At 38.6% G+C, this 21,364-nt stretch overlaps 2 protein-coding genes and 1 non-coding gene across 3 annotated transcripts; 1 reads left to right on the forward strand and 2 right to left on the reverse strand.

Moving 5' to 3' along the window:
* Nucleotides 1–381: 381 nt before the first annotated feature.
* Nucleotides 382–12,433, reverse strand: LOC141764942 (matrix remodeling-associated protein 8-like). Its single transcript, XM_074630651.1, has 12 exons — nucleotides 12,166–12,433; nucleotides 11,113–11,139; nucleotides 10,707–11,012; nucleotides 9,147–9,248; nucleotides 8,927–9,060; nucleotides 8,622–8,801; nucleotides 6,669–6,810; nucleotides 2,534–2,692; nucleotides 2,429–2,453; nucleotides 2,262–2,347; nucleotides 1,121–1,192; nucleotides 382–1,001 (listed from the first exon to the last, which is right to left on the reverse strand). The coding sequence occupies exons 1-12, from the start codon at nucleotides 12,215–12,217 to the stop codon at nucleotides 979–981; spliced, it is 1,308 nt and encodes a 435-aa protein (XP_074486752.1). The 5' UTR covers nucleotides 12,218–12,433; the 3' UTR covers nucleotides 382–978.
* Nucleotides 12,434–13,837: 1,404 nt separating this feature from the next.
* trnae-uuc (transfer RNA glutamic acid (anticodon UUC)) lies at nucleotides 13,838–13,909 on the reverse strand. Its single transcript has one exon. It is a non-coding gene; the product is annotated as a tRNA-Glu (tRNA).
* Nucleotides 13,910–14,963: 1,054 nt separating this feature from the next.
* Nucleotides 14,964–19,454, forward strand: psma5 (proteasome 20S subunit alpha 5). The gene is made up of 10 exons (XM_074630665.1): nucleotides 14,964–15,089; nucleotides 15,377–15,427; nucleotides 15,900–15,966; nucleotides 16,500–16,626; nucleotides 17,274–17,341; nucleotides 17,427–17,534; nucleotides 17,696–17,754; nucleotides 17,869–17,971; nucleotides 18,737–18,823; nucleotides 19,058–19,454. The coding sequence occupies exons 2-10, from the start codon at nucleotides 15,399–15,401 to the stop codon at nucleotides 19,133–19,135; spliced, it is 726 nt and encodes a 241-aa protein (XP_074486766.1). The 5' UTR covers nucleotides 14,964–15,089; nucleotides 15,377–15,398; the 3' UTR covers nucleotides 19,136–19,454.
* Nucleotides 19,455–21,364: the final 1,910 nt, after the last annotated feature.

The following is a 21,364-nucleotide window of genomic DNA, read 5'->3' on the forward strand; positions in this document are numbered from 1 at the left end:
ACATATTGCATACAGTATGCACACAATCGGGACATACTACTTTGTCAAAACATGGTGCCTTGAACTTTGACCCTCTTGCTCATAAATTTAAATCAATATAATAAAAAATTCAATGCATAGGGGTGGGGTGAAACTTAAGTTGACAGACCATGGGTGACCAGATGGGTGACTGCACAGCATTTTTATCACTTGTCCCACATCCCACTTATTCAGACGATGTCCCACATTTTCATTGGCTCTAGTTTTCAAAAGTCAAACCATGAATGCATTGCACGGCTGCTTACATACATAATGAATGGGAAGCGTGGAAAGGAGCCTGTGGACACGTACCTTTAGTCATTTGTATGCAAAGAGACCGACCACACAAATAATGGACTCCAGTTAAAAATCAGCATCGAACATTGAAGTTTATTACATGTACAAAAGGAACCTTCCACAAAAAATACATTTTGAGCATCAAAATCAATCATTTGTACATACACTGCTTCATTGGTCAGTTAGCATTCAGTTAATCATCGTCTACAGAAGCAGCACACACTGAGAGTCACGCTTCAGTCCAGTCAGTGAAGCCAAGATGGATATGTGAGTAAAACATGAGGAATAATGATCATAGCTGTAATAACCGATAATTCAAATTCACTCAATCACAACTTTATTCAAAGTATGCACACATTCATTTAAAAGTCAAGGCTTCAGTTTAAACTCCCCTCTGGGTGGCGCTATTGTGCTGTGGTCCAAGTCCTGTTTATTGAGTTTGATCAAGAACAATTAAAGAAAACAAAATTTCTAATACTGACAATTTGAAACCACAAAGCCTCAATTTTTTACTGGTTTTCTGCATCATTTAGTCGTGTTGCTGTCTCTCCTCCCTGGACAGAAGGCACTACTGTGGAGTTGTTCAGTTTGGAGCCTCTGGACCAGCCAGTGACTCCAGTGTCACTTTTTATTTGTCTTTTCCTCACTCACTTTGTCTTTTCCTCACTTGGAAAAATTCTGCATCTCTGCAAAGACAAAATTGAAGTTAAGGAGGATGAAAATGAGACAATTCATGATAGCTGACTTTGCACGTGTGTGTGTGTGTGTGTGTGTGTGTGTGTGTGTGTGTGTGTGTGTGTGTTACCTTTGTCAAGATCAATGACTTTCGGCTGAATGTTGCTGTGGACCTTCTCTTTCAGCAGATTGTTCTTATAGTCTGAAATCACACAGGAGAAAGTAAAAACACACTTTATATACACAATTCCTCCCACTGTACAAAAGTAAAGCCAAAATATCCCAGATTCGGGAGCTGCCATCTTGAGATTTTGACGTCATTTGGCGGTAACAAGGTCCCGCCCATACACACACCCGAGCCAATCAAGAGCCGAGAATGGCAGCAGCTGCCTTCTTTTAGACGATTAGTCGACTAATTGGTTGTTTTAGTCTTAGTTGACTAAGATTTCTTTAGTCGATTAGTCCTTTTTTATGCTTTTTCATGTTGAATGACTTATTTCCAAGAAACTTATGAGCACACTGTCATGGTCCTGGGTTTTGGTCGTAGTGTTTCCTATTTTTTTTGAAAATTCACTCCTCTTGTGTCTTGTCTGGTGAACTTCCCGCCTTTTGTGATTGTCTGCCCCGCCCTGATTTGTTCCACCTGTGTTCAATCCCCCTGCTCACCTGGTGTATTTAGTCTGTTTCTTTGTCAGTTCGTCGTCACTCCTTGTGTGTGATTTTTCACCCTAGAGAGTCGGTTTTCCAGTTTTCCTTTTCCCGCACATTGCTTTTTGTACCATACCATGTGGATTGGCTTTTGTACTTGCTTCGATCCGCTGCATCTTTGTTTCCTGTAAGTGTTTTTTCCTGATAACCCCGACACACATACCTTTGGTAAACACAAGATGTGCTGCTTTTGTGTGATTCTTTGTGGAGAAACTTGGTTTTACAGATCTGCCGATTAAATCAACGAATCGATTAGTCGGCAAAATCGTATGAGTCTTAGCCGACGAAGAATTTCTTTAGTCGAAGACAGCCCTAATAGTTTTGACTTTTTAGTCTGGCCCATGTCCCATCCACTAACATGGTGGGGGCTGGATTTATACGATACTGCAGCCAGCCACCAGGGGGGCGATCGAGATGTTTTGGAGCTGACATGTCGTCCATCTTTATATTAAGTCTATGCGCACACACACACACACACAAACACACAAACACACAAACACACAAACACACAAACACACACAGTCGAGACAAAAGCCATTTTCTTTCTCTTTCTTCTGACTCACCAAATGTTCTCTCCTCCTGACAGCACACGTTAAGTTCAGTAACGTCCATCTCAAACTCTTCCGAGCTGCTTTGACATCTGCTGGACCTATCAGGGTGATAAAGAGACATCTGAGAGTGTGTTGAAGAGTAAGACAGTGATTATATGTGTGTGTTTGTGAGTTCTCACCTGGTGGATGGCTGCGGATAAAACTCTGAAAACACAAGAAAATCTGATTCAGAAATGTAAATTCAATGTAAATCTACAGTCAGACTGAGGCGCTGGAGCTCAGACCTTTGGTTTTTCGTCTGCGTGTGATGAGGATGATGATGAGGATGATGAATGCCAGGAGGAGGAAGGAGGTGAGGACGTAGCCCAGCGGCAGGAGAAAGTGGTGTCTCTGATCTGGCAGAATAACGTTGATGACTCGCGGTGATTCAGCCTTCGTGGCGTCTGAGTGGAGCAGAAATCACAACAGTTAGCATTTAGTTTTCCTCTGAACAATGTGTCACCGTGAGGTTTACAAATGTAATAAACAAGACCAGAACTTTCACTGAATACTACAGACATTACACACCTCATGAGTAACACAGAACTCCCACTGAACTGTATTTGTGGAGTAGTTAACTTCCTGCAGGTTCATAATTCTCTTTCTCAGTCAGAGAGTAAACATGTTTTTAGCCGCACTTGCAGTGTTAGTCAGTCCATGCACTCTTTGGTCCAGACTGAAATATCTTGACAACTGTTGGATGGATCGCCATGAAATTTGGCACAGATATTCCTGATACATAGAGAATCAATCCTACTGACTTTGGTGACCCTCTGACTTTCCCTCTAGTGCCAACAGCAGGCCAATATTTTCAATTATCCTGTGAAATATCACATCTCCTTGATATATTGACACAAACTTTGGTCCAGACATTCATGGTTCCCTGATGATACATGACTCATTACTATCCTTTCCTCTTGCACCACCATGAGTTTTCCATTTGTAGGTTTGAGTGAAATGTCTCAACAATTATTAGATGGATTGTCATAAAATTTAGGACATATTAATACCCTGTATATAAGAAGTGGACGTAGTCACCATGACGTCACCCATTGGTTTGTGGACTGACGTTTTAAATCCTTAAGTTCGGCATTTTGGCTATCGCCATCTTGGTTATTTGGAACCAGAAGTGACACGAGAGGGTGGAGCTAAGTACAACCGAACGCTGAATAAGATATTTTTAGGCAACCAAAAAGGTTATTAATTAACTTCCATGAACTGAAAACACACTGTGAAAGGGTTAAAGTTGTAAGACAAAAACACGGACAACTCCCAGACCGGACAACGCCGTGGTAGCAACTTGTCAATCACAAGGTAGCCCCGCCCTAAAGCATACCCTGCTTTTTGGTCTATTTGACTTTAATGGGACCATAATTGACTAAATGAACATCATGCTGTATTGAAGAAGACTTGAAACTAACGATTGAGACCATAAACTCATGTTTACAATGTTTACTGAGGTAATAGATCAAGTGAGAAGTAGGCTCATTTTCTCATAGACTTCTATACAATCAGACTTCTCTTTGCAACCAGAGGAGTCGCCCCCTGCTGACTGTTAGAAAGAATGAAAGTTTAAAACACTTCAGCATTGGCTTCACTTTTCGGACCCAGAGCTGCCCATTGATTAATACCTCCGTTCAGAAGAATTATAATCATCAGGTCAAACTTTTAATTTGTCAAAAATGTTAGTTTAACTTTGTTATTTCGTGCTAATTTGCAAATGTTAGCATGCAAACTAAGATAAATACAGTGTAATCATTACTGTCTAACCATCAGCATGGTTCAATAGTCATTGTGAGCATGTAAGCATACTCATGTTTAGCTTGAGTGCTAAATACAGTCACACATAGAAGCTAACATGCAAATATGTAAGCTTCTGTGATATAATGACCAGGTTACTACTGTACTTAGTTAAATGATTATTTCTTCAGCAAACAAGGAAATCATTTAAAGAAGGAAGATATTCTCTTTTTTTAAATGGATGAATAATATATCTGTTTTCAATACCCACTGTCACTTTGTCTTTCATATCCTCATTTTTGTTACCAATTTGTGGTGGACACTGAAGACACTAAAAGACTGGATCAAATTATCTTGTCTTTGATCTCAAGGCATTCTGTGGTTTGTGTCTAATGTGTGTTTGCAGTGGCACACAACATCTAATGCCAACGAAAATCATTTTCAGTCTGTGCATGTGGCTGCATATGCGTGTGCATTTGTTGTTGCACGTGTGCGATGCCACGTGTGTGATGCCACGTAAGGTCTGACACCTTAAATTTTTATGTTTTTTTCTTCCCTTTTTTCATGCAATGACATTTCCTGGCTGTAAAAACACATTTCCAGGGCAGCGAGGAATAATTAAGCATTAGGTGAGATGTGCGGTTCTGCCGAGTGTTGAGAAGCAGAGGGGTGAGCGAAGGCCTGGTTTCATTTTGCCTTGTTAAAAAAGTGCAAGGCAAGGAGCAGCTGTGGACCTCAGACTCAACATATTTGAGCCAAAATGAGATCCAGACAGAAACTCACGCTGTGATTTACTTTTCCTGGCAATAAAACACAGAGAAGCGAGGAGAGGAAGAGGAGAGAAGGAAGGACGGAGCGGGGTGGAACAGAGGAGGAGAGCCAAGGGAGAGGAAGGGGACGGCGAGATGTTTCTCCAGAGATTTGCCTCGCAAAAATGAAGCTAGAAAAGACCCTTGATCCCCAAACACAAACTTATAACGCGCATACGCAGCTGCAGAGTACATGAAAACAACATGTTCATTAACATTACAAATCCTCTGATCCTTTTATTTAGTTTAAAGCCAGTTTCTGCTGACCCGTGCCCAGATGGGAACATATGTGTGTGTGTGTTTAGACTGGTTGCCCCGTCCTCTCCCGGCTCAAGGAGAAATAACTCTGATGGGAGGGAGGGAGGGGTGACCTACATCTCCTCTCCGGTGTTTCATCAACATACTCCTCGCCCCCGTCCCTCCGTCTCTCTTTGTGTATCTCCCGTCTCAAAAACCTCATTCCTCTCTGTCTCAGTCTGTCTGTGGTGGCAGCTGCCGCGCAGATGAGGCAAACTTCCTGTTCTTGTCAACCAAAAACAGCTCTCTTCCTTCATAAGGAAAGGTTAAAAAGAAAGTGATGGAAAAGAGCAAAGAAGAGAAAGGAGCGTGATGAAAATAAACAAACCTGAGTTTGTGGGATTCTCAAAGGGGGGGAAACAGAAAGAAGGCCAGACAGAGGGAAGTGAAACTTCTCCAGATGTCAGGAGAGAGCCAGAGTCAACAATCGGAGAGGGCGAAACAGGAGCAGATTAAGATGATAAAATACTGTCTGAGGAAGAAACTGTACAAACTCACTCCTGCGCTGGACATAAATCATTTATGCATCTTGTTTCTAAACAGTTAAATTCCCATGGTGCAATCCTATACTGTATTACAGCTCAGGCTCAGGGAGTGAAGGATTAATTGTGTCCAGTATCCGAGAGATTCCGACGAAATGAGATCGGACTTGGCGCGCTCTTTGACACACACAGATGGACCTGGCCACAGGCATCTCTCATTTGAGTCATTTCTAAACCTCTCTCAATGAGTTTCCCACATTGATCCATCTGTCATTATCTGCTTTGCTTCAGTCACCTCCTGGAAACACAGACACATGCACCCAAAAAACTATCTCATTCAATAAGAATTTGAGGTAGGCAACCGGCATGCCAACGTGCAAATCCTCTCCCTTTTCTTTCCCTTTTCTCTAATCGGGGAAAGAGTTTTGAGGCAGATCAAAGCTCTGAGAAATGTGAAGTGAATTTTTTGAGAGAGGAGAAATGGAGAGGAAGAAGCAGAAAAGAAAGTGGGATAATGCACCGAAGACAAAAACAGACCTCCCCAAGCACACATATAGGTACATGCCAAGAAAAAGTCTGCCTAGTAGCTATGATGAAATAGTGGAGGGTGGTGGGTGAGAAGAAGGTGAGAGGCGATGAGGGTGAGGTTTATGGGAGGGAGTGTGGTTTCAGGGGTCTGGTGTCAGAAAGGCTGACGGCGCAAGAAAGAAATCTCTCATGAAACAAACAGAAAAGTTCAGCAATAAGAGCTTTTCTTCCCCCTTCTCCTCCTCCTCCTCCTCCTCCTCCTCCTCCTCCTCCTCCTCTCATCTCCTCTTCCTCTAATGTTACTCTGTGGAGAGTCTGAGGCGAAACATGGCAAGGATGAATGAGGACGGCTCAGAGGGGAAGAGTGACGGAAAGAGCAGATGTGTTTTTTTTATCCTAATTGTACACATGATAGTTCAAATCCACTAAGTCATAAAACATCCTCTCTGCTCAGGCACTCACTATAGCTAGAGCAGGAGGAAAGATTGTGTGTGGATGTATTTGTATATTTGTGTGTGTGTTACCTTTGTCTCCACTGGGCAGAGCTTTGGCCGGCAGGGTGGCCTGAATCACTGGTGCTTCCACTGAGACGTGAAACTCTCTCCTCTCATGTAGACCACAGTAGTGATGGTGGAGGTGGCAGGAGTACATCCCCTGGTCTGTGGGCTGCGTGTGGAACGCAGACAGATAAACACACAGATGAATCATCAAAATGTAAACACCACCAAAAACAAAAAAAGAAACTGAAGTTCAAAAACACAAGAATGGATTGATTTGAATGTGCACACTAACGCAGGATAAAAGTTTCTGGTGCTGTGAGAGGGACTGTATGTAAGTTTTTACACGTATGAACATTTTAAAGTGTTTTTTTATTGACAATGTGTGAACAGGTTGTAACCTAACCTAAAAAATAAGACCTTCCGCGACTTTCTGGGTTTCCTCTATCAGCCTGAAGACTACTTTTGATGTGAAGAATGCCGAACGTTTTTTTTACGGGAAAATCCAACGGATGTGACTTCATGCGCGCTCCACCTACAGGGCTAACAGTGTGCAATGATAGCTAACGTTCAGTTAGAAATGGATAAACAACCAGCCTCCACCACAACTCAGACTCTAACACAAACTCCACGGAAGCACAAAAATCACAGGTGTCACTGTTAACAAGCCCCTTTTAAAGATGTGTATATAAAAATGGACGACGCATTTCCACTTCCTCCACTACAGAACACACACTGACATCTTGAAATTTTGACGTCATGTGGAACCATAGTCTGCGCAGTAGTGATCAGGCTGTGGAGCCGCAGTATCGACGCAGTATCCACTTTTTATGACCTATACTGCAGCCAGCCACCAGGGGGCAATCCAGATGTTTTGGCTTCATTTTTGGGGAGCTGTCATGTCGTCCATCTTTATATACAGGGTAGTGGCTAGAAGGGAGCCCGCAAATTGGGAAACTCTCACGAGATTGTTATGGTTAGGTATTGATCTTGAATAGTTAAGGTTAGGATAGGTCATCGGGCAGCGAGTCTCGTGAGAGTTTTTGCAAGTTTTATCTCAGATCAGATTTTGCAATTTGTGGGCGCCCTTCTAGACACGACCTATACGAAGTCTATGGTTTACAGCAGTAATTTAACCCTTTAACACACAACCCTTTTGACATTGTTCTGCCTAAATTTTTTTTTTTTAATTAATTTAATTTTTCATCATTAAGTTAAGTAATCACTCTTTAACTATCTATAATTTGTCAAAAAACGTTTGTCCCTGTTTTGCATGCGCTTTACACAACATACTTGTGTTGAATAAATGCTCATTTGTGCAAACGGGATCATTTTAAAACATTTAAAACTTCTGATATAGCAGAAAACTTGAGAAATTATCTATAACTGTCCTGCCAGAATAATAGATTTTGTGTCAGAGCTAATTAATTCTACCTTTATATTTTGAAACCTAAAACAAGAACAGAATTGGTGTGACAGTCTGCTGAGTGTTGCCTGTAGCTGACTGGAAACCTGGCCCCGTTCCTCAGCGTGGTAGTTAAGCACAGTAGCCCGCTGAGCCTGTATTTAACCTAAATGTTCTGATTTATGAGCTCTATCAAAAAACACAGAGACCCTGAGTTCTCTAAAATGTGACTGTGAACATTTCTCTGCTTGCTATCACTACAATAACACAGAGCGGGGACTGGTAGGGGACAGATCTTGTAGGCCTTTTGTTTGTTATGTTACTGTTGTTGTTTTTAAGAAAACTGATGTAGTTGCTCAATTTACTGTGTCTGCCTCATTTTCTCAACGGAGCGATAAAGAGCTGCATTACTAATGACGGTACCATGTGTTCTGGAAACACTGTTTACCAGTACACACACAGTCAGGGGGACTACAGTGGGAATTCTTGCCAAAGCAGTAAATCTGTACTATGTGTACTGAAACTATCGGGCCTCTGTGATGTTTTCTGTTAAGTTGCTCTCCTTTTACACCCACCTGCAGACCAGATATGGAAAGTGAGAAGTCTCCCTCTGAGAAGGCCTGATTGCTGATGTTCATCTTCCTCTGGAGGAACAGCGGTCCGTAGCTACGCTGCTCCCCAGAGGCATACAGGTCCACCAGCCGGTCGGCGCGGTCATGGCGGACTCCTGGGGACTGTCGGTCCCAGTGGACCACCTGGATGCCACCAAGGTAGGGAGGGAGTTACATTTTACAGTAAATATCACAAACTCCCTCTAAATTAAAAAGTTAATCTAGACCAAGATTGATTGTCTGAAAACAAGCTCATGCCCTCCACACACCTGCTGGTCCTCCTCCTCCTCGCTCCAGTCTGTCCACACGTTGCGTCGGTTGACGCACGGCAGCACCACGGTACTACCGAGCAGCACCACGTACACCGCCTTGTGTCCGTCCCAGAAGCGCTGCTGTTTACGACCTTTATGAAAAGACGAACCGAGTCAGCTTTAAAGTTGCTACGCGTTGAAGATGCTTATAGTTGGAACGGTACAGTGTGATACGTACGTGATTTAGTGACGTTGAGCTGGACTCTGACTGTCTCGTACAGGTGGCAGTAGAGATGGTGGAGGTTACAAGAGTACAGACCTCTGTCGTTCATCGTCACGTCTGTGATGCAGAAACACAGAATATGAAAACATGCTGATAATGAAATCGTTATCTATTTACTTAAAGGGACAGTGTGTATGATTTGGCAGCATCTAGTGGTGTGGTTGCAGATTGCAACCAGCTGAGTAACCCTCCGCTCACTCCTCCCTTTACAAGACTACTGTAACGTGAGCCGCTGAAAAAATGCTTCAAAAGCGTGTCGGAAAACTACGGTGGCTTTCAGGTAACGTAAAAACATGAAAGGCTCTCTCTAGAGCAGGGTTTTGGTTCGTCCGTTCTGGGCTACTATGGAAACATGGCGGAGCAACATGGCAGACTCCGTGAAGAGGAACCGCTCCCTATCTAGATATAAAAGACTTATTCTAAGCTAACTAAAACTAAACGATTCTTAGTTTCAGGTGATTATTCACTAATGAAAACATAGTTATGAATCTTATATTCCATTTCTGCTAATAGATCCCCTGAAATGTTACACACTGGAACTTTAAACTTAGATGTAGGATCCATATTCACTGTTCCTTTAAAAGTCTACAAAGAACTACAGTGCTGTGCTGAAGTTTATGAGTTAGAAATCATGATACTTCATGTTACTTTTATTTTTTCATGCAGCTGTTGGAAGATAAATCAACAACAACACGCAACCACAGATGTAAAGAAAATAATCCTCTAAATTCTTGAGTCAAAACCGTTGGAGTCGACTCTCAATTGTGTTGTTGTTGTGTGGATGTTGCCCACAAGCACATGAATGCATTTATCAAAACAGCAGGCTTTACCACATGTAGTACGAAAGAGCTGCCTCGCTTGAAACAAAGACCACCTCATAAAAATACCACCTCATAAAAATTAAAAAATGTTAGTGAAATAAAAGATTAAACGATGGTTATTATGTGTGATGCATTAAGATCTGGTTTATCACTTCTCCTAAACAATGCCTTATGGGGAACAAACCCCTTAACCAACCTTCTTTTCAGCTGTATAATGTGACAATAATGCAACTTCAACCAACAAACACAAGGTCACCGTAGTTCTCCGACACGCTTGTGAAACTGCGGTAACGTGGGCCGCAGTGTGCAAAACCGTAGTAACGCCAGCCGTCTGACTTCCGCTGCTCCTAAAGTAGTGTCATTATGGTAAGGATGGTCTCTGAGGAAGGCGAACGGCGTTACCATGATTTTGCACTCGGCGGCTCACGTAACCACAGTCTTGGAAAGGGAGGAGTGAGCGGAGCGGTACTCAGTTGGTTGCAATCTGCAACCACACCACTAGGTGCCGCAAAATCCTACACACTGTACCTTTAAGTACAAGTATAACCAAGTTGGTCCTTTTATAGAGATCAGTTGTAAAAAATGACATAAAAGCAGAGTTGTAATGAATCAGACAGACAAAGTCAGTCATAATGAGACCAATTCACCAACATCAACAGCTACAGACATGAGAGTCAAAGACAGTGAGTATGACCTTTGATGACCAGAGAGAAGTTTCCGTCCCTGAAGGCTCGTGGGCTGAGGCCGACCCGGCCCTGGTTGTAGGAGTTGTAGACCCTCTGGTCGCCTGCAGAAAACATGTCCATCACCCTCTCCATGGCGTAGTCTGGACGGGCCCGGTACATGTCCCAGTGGACCACCCTCTGCCTGTCCCTCACGCTGTCCCGGGTCCACACCATGCGTCCGCTCACACACTGCAGCACCACCTTCGACCCAGCGGGGGCACTCACATTATACCCTGCCACCACCACACTGCTGCTGCTGTCACCCTGACCTGACACTGACAGACACCGAGAGGGTGAAGAGTTACAACACTGAGACATTCAGCATCTAATAGAAGTACATATGAATTATGATTGCACACACAAAGAGAAACATACCTGCAGTGAAGAGGCAGGCCACAGGGACTGAAATGGAAACAGTAGGGAGTGTGTGAATAATCACTTAAACAGATCCTGTCAGACTGCATGTTGTGTCAAAATGTATAACTCCTGCATGTTGGAGGAGTCTCTAAATTCAGATTAAATACAGCTGAAGTTTGTTCAAGTAATAAAATGATTCAAGGTCAGCAAGTGAGATCAACAACAGACAATTTACTACAGCTGTTTAAAATAAACTAAATATGGATAATTGAAAACAATAATGGAAAGTCTAAACTCTTCATAATGTGCAGTTAAGCAAATGACTGTTGATGTTTTGGACAGTGAGACAGTAGAACTCATCTGACAGGAATGTGCGTGTCTGCGTGTGAATCATGAGGTGGACAGGATGAAAGCATCAGGTCTGGATTTAATATGAGCCTGAAAATATTCAGATAAAAAATATGAAAAAGAGGACATTAGGAACAAAATTGAAGAAAAACTCAATCTAAACAAGTACTAGTGCAGTACAAATGCTTGGCCTTAATAGGCCAATTTTTCAATATTATATTTATTGTTTTTTTGTTCATTTTGAAACAACAGAACAAACATTCACAAACGTCCCCAATAATAACATTCTCGGTACAAAGAAACTTAACAAACCTAATATTAATATAAAATAAGCCAGAATAGTTGCAGGAAAAACATATTATATACAAAAAAATATATGAATAAGTAAAAAGAATATACACAAGTAAAAACATTTTAAATAATAAAATAATAAAATAAAATATATTTATATATTCGTTTTAAAAACATTTTAGTTTAGTTTTAGTTTATTAATTTTTTGCACAATTTAAAAATACACAAACACAACAACATATTATTATTATTATTATTATTATTACGATTATTAATAATAATCATCATCATAATAATAATAATATATGCAGTGCAGGACGAGACAGAAAACCCACCTAAAATAAGCCTAAAATAAGTTATATAAGCATTCATACATCTGCATGCATGCTTTTTAAATATAATGCTGCAGAAAGCAGACTCCAGCCTACTTACTGTGGATCAAGAGGAGAGCCTGAAGAATGATGTCCTCCCTCTCAGACTTCATGTTGACTATTATTGTAATGGTAAGAAGGAGACTTGTTAAGGTTGTGCACCTGTTGGCAGACGCTCCTGCAGAAAGTAAGAAAACACGTCTCGTGTATCCATCCGCAGCAGAAGCAGCAGCAGCAGGACTTGATTTGATCAGATTTCAGAGTTTGGAGAAGTTAACAGGCAGCAGCACGTTAGAGCTTCAACACAGAACCAAAACAGAACAGGACTGATCTGATCCCACCCGGAAAATGAAACCAGACACCAACCGGTCTGCATGGACATCCCCTCCCTCTCCTCACTAAACTTTACTTATAACAATAACAGTAGGCTATACTACCATAGACTGAATATTACCAGAGTATAGTAGACTTACTATCCTATATGTTCTCCTATATTTGTATACTCTACTTGATTTGTTTGACAGCTACGTTTACTACTTACTTCTAAGATTATATAAAGTATATATAAAGTATATATGGATATAAATATATATAAAGTATATTTATTTATTTATATTAAATCATTTATCATAATTTTATATGAATTATTATAGATTATTCTACCATTGAGTATATAAAATTGACTCCACCTTGAACAGCCAGAAGTCCAAAATGCTGCTTTTTCAGAGCATCAATGATGATAATAATAATAATATAATAATAGTAATCACCATCATAATAATACTAGTAATAATAATAACAATAATAATACATATAATGATACGAATTATTATGATTATGATTCATTTTTATTTTTACTTTTCTTCTTCTTCTTCTTCTTCTTCTTCTTCTTCTTCTTTATTATTATTATTATTATTATTATTATTATTATTATTATTATTATCCAACAATAGCCTATATAGGTAAGATAAATGTATTTACATTGCACAGTTCATACGAGTCATTTTTTGTTGCTTTACAAACATTAAAAGGAAGTGAAAACAAACTTTAAAAGATTGAATAAAAAATGTGACTTTGTGTACAAATATTAAGATAACATATAGTAAGATAGGAGACATTCTTGCGAACTTGTACTTTGGATACCTACAGTACGTATGTGCTTTTAAGTAACTCAAGTTTTGGATGTGGGACTTTTAAAACATTTTTCTGTAAATTTTAGAATTAGAAAGATGTTTTCCACTACAGCTTGATCTCTGCATGTTAATGCATAATTTTGATAGGGCAGGGCAAAGGGGTCATATCAAACTTTTGGTTAGGCTGTAGTTTGTCCTTAATCGTCATCAGTCAATAAAACCTCCACATATAATCCATTTGAATGTACACCATATCACTTTTACTGTATATTGATCCTATTTATCCAGTAAAGTCGCTCAGTATCTAATTGTTTCCACTGCTCCAGCTGATACTGCTCGTTTTTCAGCTCAAAGGCGACCCTTAGTGGCTGATTTCATGCTATGACATGCACAATTACTGTATAGTCATCAAAGCTCTCTTGTAACAACATTGCAAGGTGCATATTATATCTGCATCGTGTCTATTCATGTAATCACAAAGGCTGGAGGTAGGAACAGCCGTATAGGCTCTATATCTGTACATTTGGACATTTAAGGCACGGATTTCTCTATTCAGTATAACAAAGTCCTGAGTTATTGCTCACTTATCTTAAAAGTGTGTTCCCATACCGGGAGTCGAACCCGGGCCGCCTGGGTGAAAACCAGGAATCCTAACCGCTAGACCATATGGGACCGATACGTGCAATATCCATCACCTCTCACAATAAATACAGTTTTATTATTGAATAATAATAATAATAATAATAATAATAATAATAATAATAATAATAATAATAATAATAATAATAATAATAATAATATAATAAATATGGCAGGTTCCTTCCAAATTGTGACTGATTAATGGGACTGTCCATAGTCTTTAAAATTAAATAAATCATGACCCTATGAATTGTATTAGATTACAAGATCTGTTTTGTATTATCCAGGTCACTATTCCAGTAGGAATAGCCTATTCTGACTGTCCTTTGTGATTAGTCAATGACTTGCATGATTGGGATATATTCTTGATCTAGACTAATTCACATTTAAAAAAAATATGAATGTAAATAAACAAAATAAAAAATAAATAATAAATGAAATAAATAAATAAATAAAACAAAAATTAAATATTAAATAAATAAAGAATTAAAAAAGCCAGCAAACACATAATTAATAAAATAAAACATACATACAGATTAATTAATTAAACATTTTGCATAGGATAATACACATATATACATAGATACACATCCATTTTTAATTTAATTTAATTTAATTTAATTTTATTTAATTTTATTTAATTTTATTATTATCTATTTATCTTTTTTTTTTTAATCGTATTACTTAATTTTGAACCATCATTCCCTGTGTAGATATTTTATTATACGTTATTTGGTTTAGGCAGTGGGAGAAAGTGAAAATGCTCTTTGTTAAATATCTGTGAATAATATTATTTTTCTTAAATACAAATATTATATTTATAAAAAAAAAAAAAGGAGCTCAAAAAATAACAGGATCATTTATATCAAGCCCCAATTTATGTTTCTGGGATGTTTTGTCTTTCCCAGCTAAATTGTTAATCTGTGTTCTTTTATTGTGGACTTTCACAATAACCTGCCCTGTTATGTAAACTGTGAATTAATCACATGATTTATTTGATATCAACGTATTTTTTATAGCAGACATTATAAATTGTCCTCGTTGCTAACAAACATGATATTTAAAACAGTGTGTGAATGACACCGTGGACAGCGCTGCACACACACGGAACCTTCGTTTTTGTCGATTTGTTGTCAACCGGCGCGTTTTGTATGTTACACCCCGGACGCTTCCTCTCAAACAAGCGAACTCATTGAAGTGTTTGTGTCTGGAGGTAAACGAGTCAAACAAGTGGGATTATTTAGAGGAATGTCGCGGGATTGTTGCTAAATGTCATGTTAAATATGATTATAATACCTGAATGTTGATGTTTGACTTCTATCAGCGTGTTTATGATCAGTTTTAGTGATTAACTGCACAGCTAGCTGCATGCATGCTCGGTCTCTAGCTAACTGTAGCTAGCTAATCACCCGGTGTCACGGCAAACTCTGAAGAATTATCCTCTTTATAATTGCTTTAACTGATTTGTGCGGTACATAAACCTCTCCTCTCTCCTTGCAGGCCCTGTGTTCAACGTTAAAAGATGTTTTTGACCAGATCGGAGTATGACAGGTCGGTGCAACACAAACTGCTTTGTCATTTATTGAGCGCTCCTCAGTTCAGTGGAAACGAGCAAACTCAGAAGAGCACAGTCATGTTAAGAAGTTGTTTAAACAGGCAGTTTTTTTTATTTAAAAAGCTCATGGGAATGTGGAAATACTCTTGTTTCCAACCCCTTGTTGTAACCTTGTAGCTGTTTGTTGCAGGTAGTTAGCTATCAGCTACAGCTAGTAGTCACTTCGCAACAAGTTTGCTTTCACTTTCGCTTTTTTTTTTTTACTTGATTTAACCACCCAACCTAATTTAGATTGTAATGTGGTGTTCAGTACTGTTCTACTTAAGATACGCAGCTAAAACGATGCTATTTTGTGTTGTAACTCTAAACACAAACACAACATATTGTTAAATATATGTATTTGTTTGCAGCACAAGTTGTTTTCAAACTATATTATTAATAATTTTCACTCTTCTATCTGTCTTCTAGAGGTGTGAACACATTCTCTCCTGAAGGAAGGTTGTTCCAGGTTGAATATGCCATAGAGGCCATAAAAGTGAGTATTACACACTGAATCATGTCAGTTTGCTAATATACTTCTTCTGTGTGATATAATGTATACTAAACTTGAAAACAAGTGTCCACCTTGAAGCTAGGGCTGCACAATATATTGTGTTGTTTTTTTTGTCATGGTAATATCAACTTGCACAATAAACACATCGCGAAAGACTGATATTGCACTCTGGTCTTTTTTTAATCAGTTGAAAGAGAGTATCAGTGGAAAAAAAATGCACTTTAAAATGCAACTATCATTCTTTTTTGTTTTCAGTTCAATTTGTCCAATAAAACAATGTTGGACATAAGTTCCTTTAATTCTTTTAATTCAACAAGCAATTAGTTGTATTTTAGAAGAATACTGAAAACAGCAGGAAGGCAGAACTAAGGACACTTTAATATCTGCTTATTTATCGCAAGTAATATCGTTATCGTGATATTCAACAATGTTATCGTATATCGCATATTTTCCTCATATTGTGCAGCCCTACTTGAAGCTGATAAGTTTTCTTTGGTCTGGCTTTGCTATCCCAGTTGGGCTCCACTGCCATCGGTATCCAGACAACAGAGGGGGTCTGTCTGGCTGTGGAGAAGAGGATCACCTCTCCGCTGATGGAGCCCAACAGCATTGAAAAGATCGTGGAGATTGACAGTCACATCGGTGAGTGGAAAGACACAAATTTGCATGCCGTCCGAAGACGAGTTAACTTGAACATGTCATTTGCTGGCCTCTGTAATCATAAAGAAGATAACCAGTCAGATTTGGTTAACAATCAGCTGTATTTGCATCATATTCTATATACTTAAGAAAACATCTTTGTTTGGTACAGATCCCTGCAAACATCAATCCATTATCATTTTAATATGTTTTTCAATTAAAATTAAAATAATAATGTAAAAAAAAAAATCATTCCCTCTAATATCGCTAATCATATCGCAATTACATATTTTTCCAAATTTCTCAACACTAATGAAAGCACTAAAATGCTCATTAAAATTTTTTTTTTTAAATGCTAAATGGTGATAATATTTAGTAGCTGCTTAAATATTTTGGGAGCTTTGGGATGATTTTTTCCCCAGTAAAACATACACCTTTGTTGTTTAGTTGATAGGATGCTGTTTCAGTCATATCCCTTACAAGTGACTTCAAAGTTTGATCAGAGGAATGATATGTTGCATAATAATGTTCCCTCAGATAACAAAGAATGACATCACATTTCTCCCAGGTTGACTGTGCTGATTGTTGTTTAAGGCTATAGCAGGTGCAGGACCTGCAGTTTCTTAATTTTCTTTCTTTCTACCTCAAAGGTTGTGCCATGAGTGGGTTGATAGCTGATGCCAAGACTCTAATTGACAAAGCGAGAGTGGAAACACAGGTATAAATGCTGAGCACACTGTAATATAAGCATTTCAATGACCTTGTTTTTTATCTATAATTAATCTGTTTAAATTCCTCCCTAGAACCACTGGTTCACTTACAATGAGACGATGACAGTGGAGAGTGTGACTCAGGCTGTGTCTAACCTGGCACTGCAGTTTGGAGAAGAAGACGCTGATCCCGGTGCCATGGTCAGTCACTTGGCTTATCAATACTCATCTATTCAAACCTCAAGCCATGTCATGTCATGTTTTTTTCTCTAAAGGTATAATGTTTGATGGTGTTCGAGTAAAGTACCATAACCCATAGTCTTCTCTCTCTGCTCTGTTCCTCTGTGCTGTCATCTATACAGAGTCGACCATTCGGCGTAGCACTCCTGTTCGGTGGAGTTGATGAAAAAGGACCCCAGCTGTACGTTAAGATTACAATTTGTGGACCTCACATACTTGACATTTTAAACAGAAACGTGTTCACCTTTAATTCTGACTTCTCAGAGACCTGACTGTTATCTCTTTGTGAATGAAGGTACCACATGGACCCATCAGGAACCTTTGTGCAGTGCGATGCTCGGGCCATCGGCTCAGCGTCCGAGGGAGCACAGAGCTCTCTGCAAGAGGTCTACCACAAGGTACCGACCACTGCATGATTAAATTCAACAAGAAGATTAGCTAAGCAAATTGTGATGTTAAAGGGATAGTTTGGGTGTTTTGAAGTGGGTTTGTATGAGATACTTATCTATTGTCAGTGTATTATCTACAGTAGATGATGGTCGGCATGCCCCCAGTTTGGAGAAGCAGACGGGAGTAACCGCACGGGAGCAAAGCAATGTACTGCTGTGGGCGGGACTGGCAGCAAAACACATTTTAGCACCTAAAAGAAAGGCTCACCTAAAAAAATCAGTTTAGAATATTATTGTCAGTTTACCTTTCCATCAGACAGCCCATTCCGACGGAGAACTACAGCCATTGTATCTGTCTATGCTCTTGCCAAAGCCACCAGACTCTATTGAAAAATAACTGTAATTTTACCTTGCAGAACATAAGGGTTGCTGGTCTAACGCTGTAGAATTACTGTTTTTTTCAATGGAGTCTAGTTGCTTTGGTGAGAGCATAGATTAGGGCTTCAGTTCCCAAACTTCTCCAAACTGGGGGACGTGCCGACTGTCATCTGTAATACACTAACTATGGACAAGTACCTCATACAACCCCACTTCAAAACACCCAAACTATCCCTTTAATAAGCTGCTATCTTGTGTGTGCGAAATGAACATTTTTAGAATGTTTTCAACCTGTATAGGCACAAGTCGTCTAAGGTAAAGGAAATACATGCAAATCACCAGGATTGACGAGTTGTTTCTTTTCCATGTCTCCCTCTCTCGCTGGGTAACTGACAGTCCATGACATTAAAAGACGCCATCAAGTCGTCTCTCACCATTCTGAAGCAGGTGATGGAGGAGAAGCTCAACGCCACCAACATTGAGGTTTGTTCGTTGTTTCTCACCCAGTTTCTGAATAATTGATTTTACTACAGCAAGGTGCTTGAAGATTGGACTTGTCTGATAATGTGTAGTTGAAACCACATCAGTAGAAATGCCCAGTGTAATTATTTTTGAATTTGTTTGAAAAACAAACTTAGTGTTGAGTTTGTACAGGACTGCCAAAGTTTAAATCCTCAGGTTTCATGCAGGCTTTCTTTATCTGTGTCTCTCCTGCAGCTGGCAACAGTAGAGCCCGGGAAGACCTTCCACATGTATTCCAAAGAGGAGCTGGAGGATGTAATCAAGGATATCTAAAGTAGGAAAGACTTGAAAGTCTTGGTTTGAGTTCTGGGCTGGAGAGGAGAGGACATGGAAGTACACCTGGGCTTAAAGTCACAACACAACCACAACTTTACATCAGCACATTCTCATAGCTGCATTCAAATTTGTTTTGATTGCATAAGAAGCTTCTCTTTGTAATGTGCTAATTTACTTCTTGTCTCTCAGTTTCTATACAACTCTGTACAGCAGTCTGACCAGCGCTTACAGCTGAGTGGCAGGAAAACAGTAGGGGGTGTGGGGGGGTAATTTTTGTTACGAATCAGTACTACAATTAAACTGTTGTATTCAGAAAGTGGTCTGACTCTTTGTATTTTTTGTGTATTTTTTGTGTTCTTATTGTTTCGAGTATAATGTTTAAAAGCTGGGTACTTAATACTAGACAAAGTATTGTACTACATGTACATGGCAACATCACATTACATAGTGATACTCATGGTAAAAGGAATTAATTTAACTACAAGAAAATCATTTAGTTAGCGCTGCAGCTAACGATTGTCATTGTTGATTATTTTCTCGATTAATCGATTAGTTTGGTCTATAAAATGGTGAAAAATGTTGATCAGTGTTTCTCAAAGCCAAAGATGACGTCCTCAAATGTCTTGTTTTGTCCACAACTCAAAGATTTTACTGTCATAGAGGAGTAAAGAAACCCAACAAATATTCACATTTAAGAAGCTGGAATCAGAATTTGGACTTTTACTCAAACTGATTAATTTATTATCAAAATAGTCGCCGATTAATAGTTGATAGCTAATCGATTAATTGTTGTAGCTCTACGTATATCAGAAACAAAAACATATTGTAGGGGTTTAACATTCTGCCAATGCATGTCTTATCCAATCTTTATCCCCTTTTTTCATGTCACTATCTAAATAAGGCAGAAAATGACCCTCAAAATAAATTTAAACTTAATTTATTTGACTCTTCTATTTATCCTTTACTACTATTTAATTTTAACTCCTTAATTTTCAAATTTTTTTGTCTTGGCACACACTTATTTATATATTTCCCGGTGTAAAATGTCCTATTTTTCTCACCACATTTTCTATTTAATTAGAAATAAAATAGTAAAATAAGTACATTTTAATTTATTAAAACAACTGATTGATGGTAAAAGAAAATAATTTTTTTTCAATCAACTGCTTGGGGGTTAAAATTATAAAGCTTTATAATTGTTTTTACACTCCATTTTGAATACTTAACTAACAATATTTTTTATGATCGTAGAGGTGGTCAGTTATATTTTTCTCCTTTAGTCAGTTTCAGGGCTTCATAATCATGAACTGCTAAAATAATATTTAAAATGTCATAAGATATTTCATTACGTTTTATTAGTAGACAGGATTTACAGAAGACAATTACAAATACTTTGCCTCACGCACGTTTTGACTATTTTACATCACAACAAAAGCAAGTGCTTATAGGAAAGAAACAAACAAGATAGCAAAGACAAAAAAAAACATCCAGATTCAAATCAATTTCCATTAAATGAATCATCAAGACAGTCATCTCTATTATCCAGGGGAATGTTTTATACTTATATACTAAAATATTATTATTAATAATAATAAATGAGTAAATTAAATAACATTGAAAGTATGAAAAATGACGCCTTGTTACTTATTACTTGTTTTATCTGACATTTCTCCCCTTTAAAGTGTCTGCAAACATAAGACATAAAAAACATAATAAAATTACCAGATGAAAATATATTGGGTTCCTTCCCCATATGTCATATTTTACAGACATCAATTGCTGTTACCAAACATAACTATGTACAACACAAGATAATTGGGAGGAATATTCAAGTTATGCACGTGTTTCACATAAAGTCTTGTCTTTGGGGTCTGATAAAATCAATCCACTTTGACCTTTCAGAGCTTTTTAAAGATCCCATATTGTCAAAAGTAAGATTTTCATATCTTTTATATTATAAAGAAGGTTTAAGTGCTATATACATAGTGTGAAAGTATCGAAATGCTCAATATACAGAGAAATACACACAACTCGTTTTCAGAAATTGTGCGTTTGAAACAAGCCATCAGGATTTCTGTCTATTTGTGATGTCACAAATATACACTATATAGACCGTTACACAGTTTTAAATGTGAACATTCTAAATGTGTCTCAGATTATTTCTTGTTGCAGTGTATGTGAATGACATCAGCTGACAGGAAGTAAGCATGGACCTTAACTGTTGCT

The sequence above is a fragment of the Sebastes fasciatus genome, chromosome 1, assembly GCF_043250625.1.
Source record: "Sebastes fasciatus isolate fSebFas1 chromosome 1, fSebFas1.pri, whole genome shotgun sequence".
NCBI classification, from domain to species: Eukaryota; Metazoa; Chordata; class Actinopteri; order Perciformes; family Sebastidae; genus Sebastes; species Sebastes fasciatus.

What these genes read in the sequence shown, in the direction of transcription:
- psma5 (XM_074630665.1), top strand. Translation starts at nt 15,399, where the DNA reads ATGTTTTTGACCAGATCGGAGTATGACAG. An exon ending in AAGCGAGAGTGGAAACACAG is followed by an intron (nt 17,342 to 17,426) that starts GTATAAATGCTG and finishes ATTCCTCCCTAG; the next exon opens with AACCACTGGTTCACTTACAA. An exon ending in ACGCTGATCCCGGTGCCATG is followed by an intron (nt 17,535 to 17,695) that starts GTCAGTCACTTG and finishes TCATCTATACAG; the next exon opens with AGTCGACCATTCGGCGTAGC.
- LOC141764942 (XM_074630651.1), bottom strand. Translation starts at nt 12,217, where the DNA reads ATGAAGTCTGAGAGGGAGGACATCATTCTTCAGGCTCTCCTCTTGATC. An exon ending in GCTCAACGTCACTAAATCAC is followed by an intron (nt 9,061 to 9,146) that starts GTACGTATCACA and finishes CTTTTCATAAAG; the next exon opens with GTCGTAAACAGCAGCGCTTC. An exon ending in ACGCAGACGAAAAACCAAAG is followed by an intron (nt 2,454 to 2,533) that starts GTCTGAGCTCCA and finishes TTGTGTTTTCAG; the next exon opens with AGTTTTATCCGCAGCCATCC.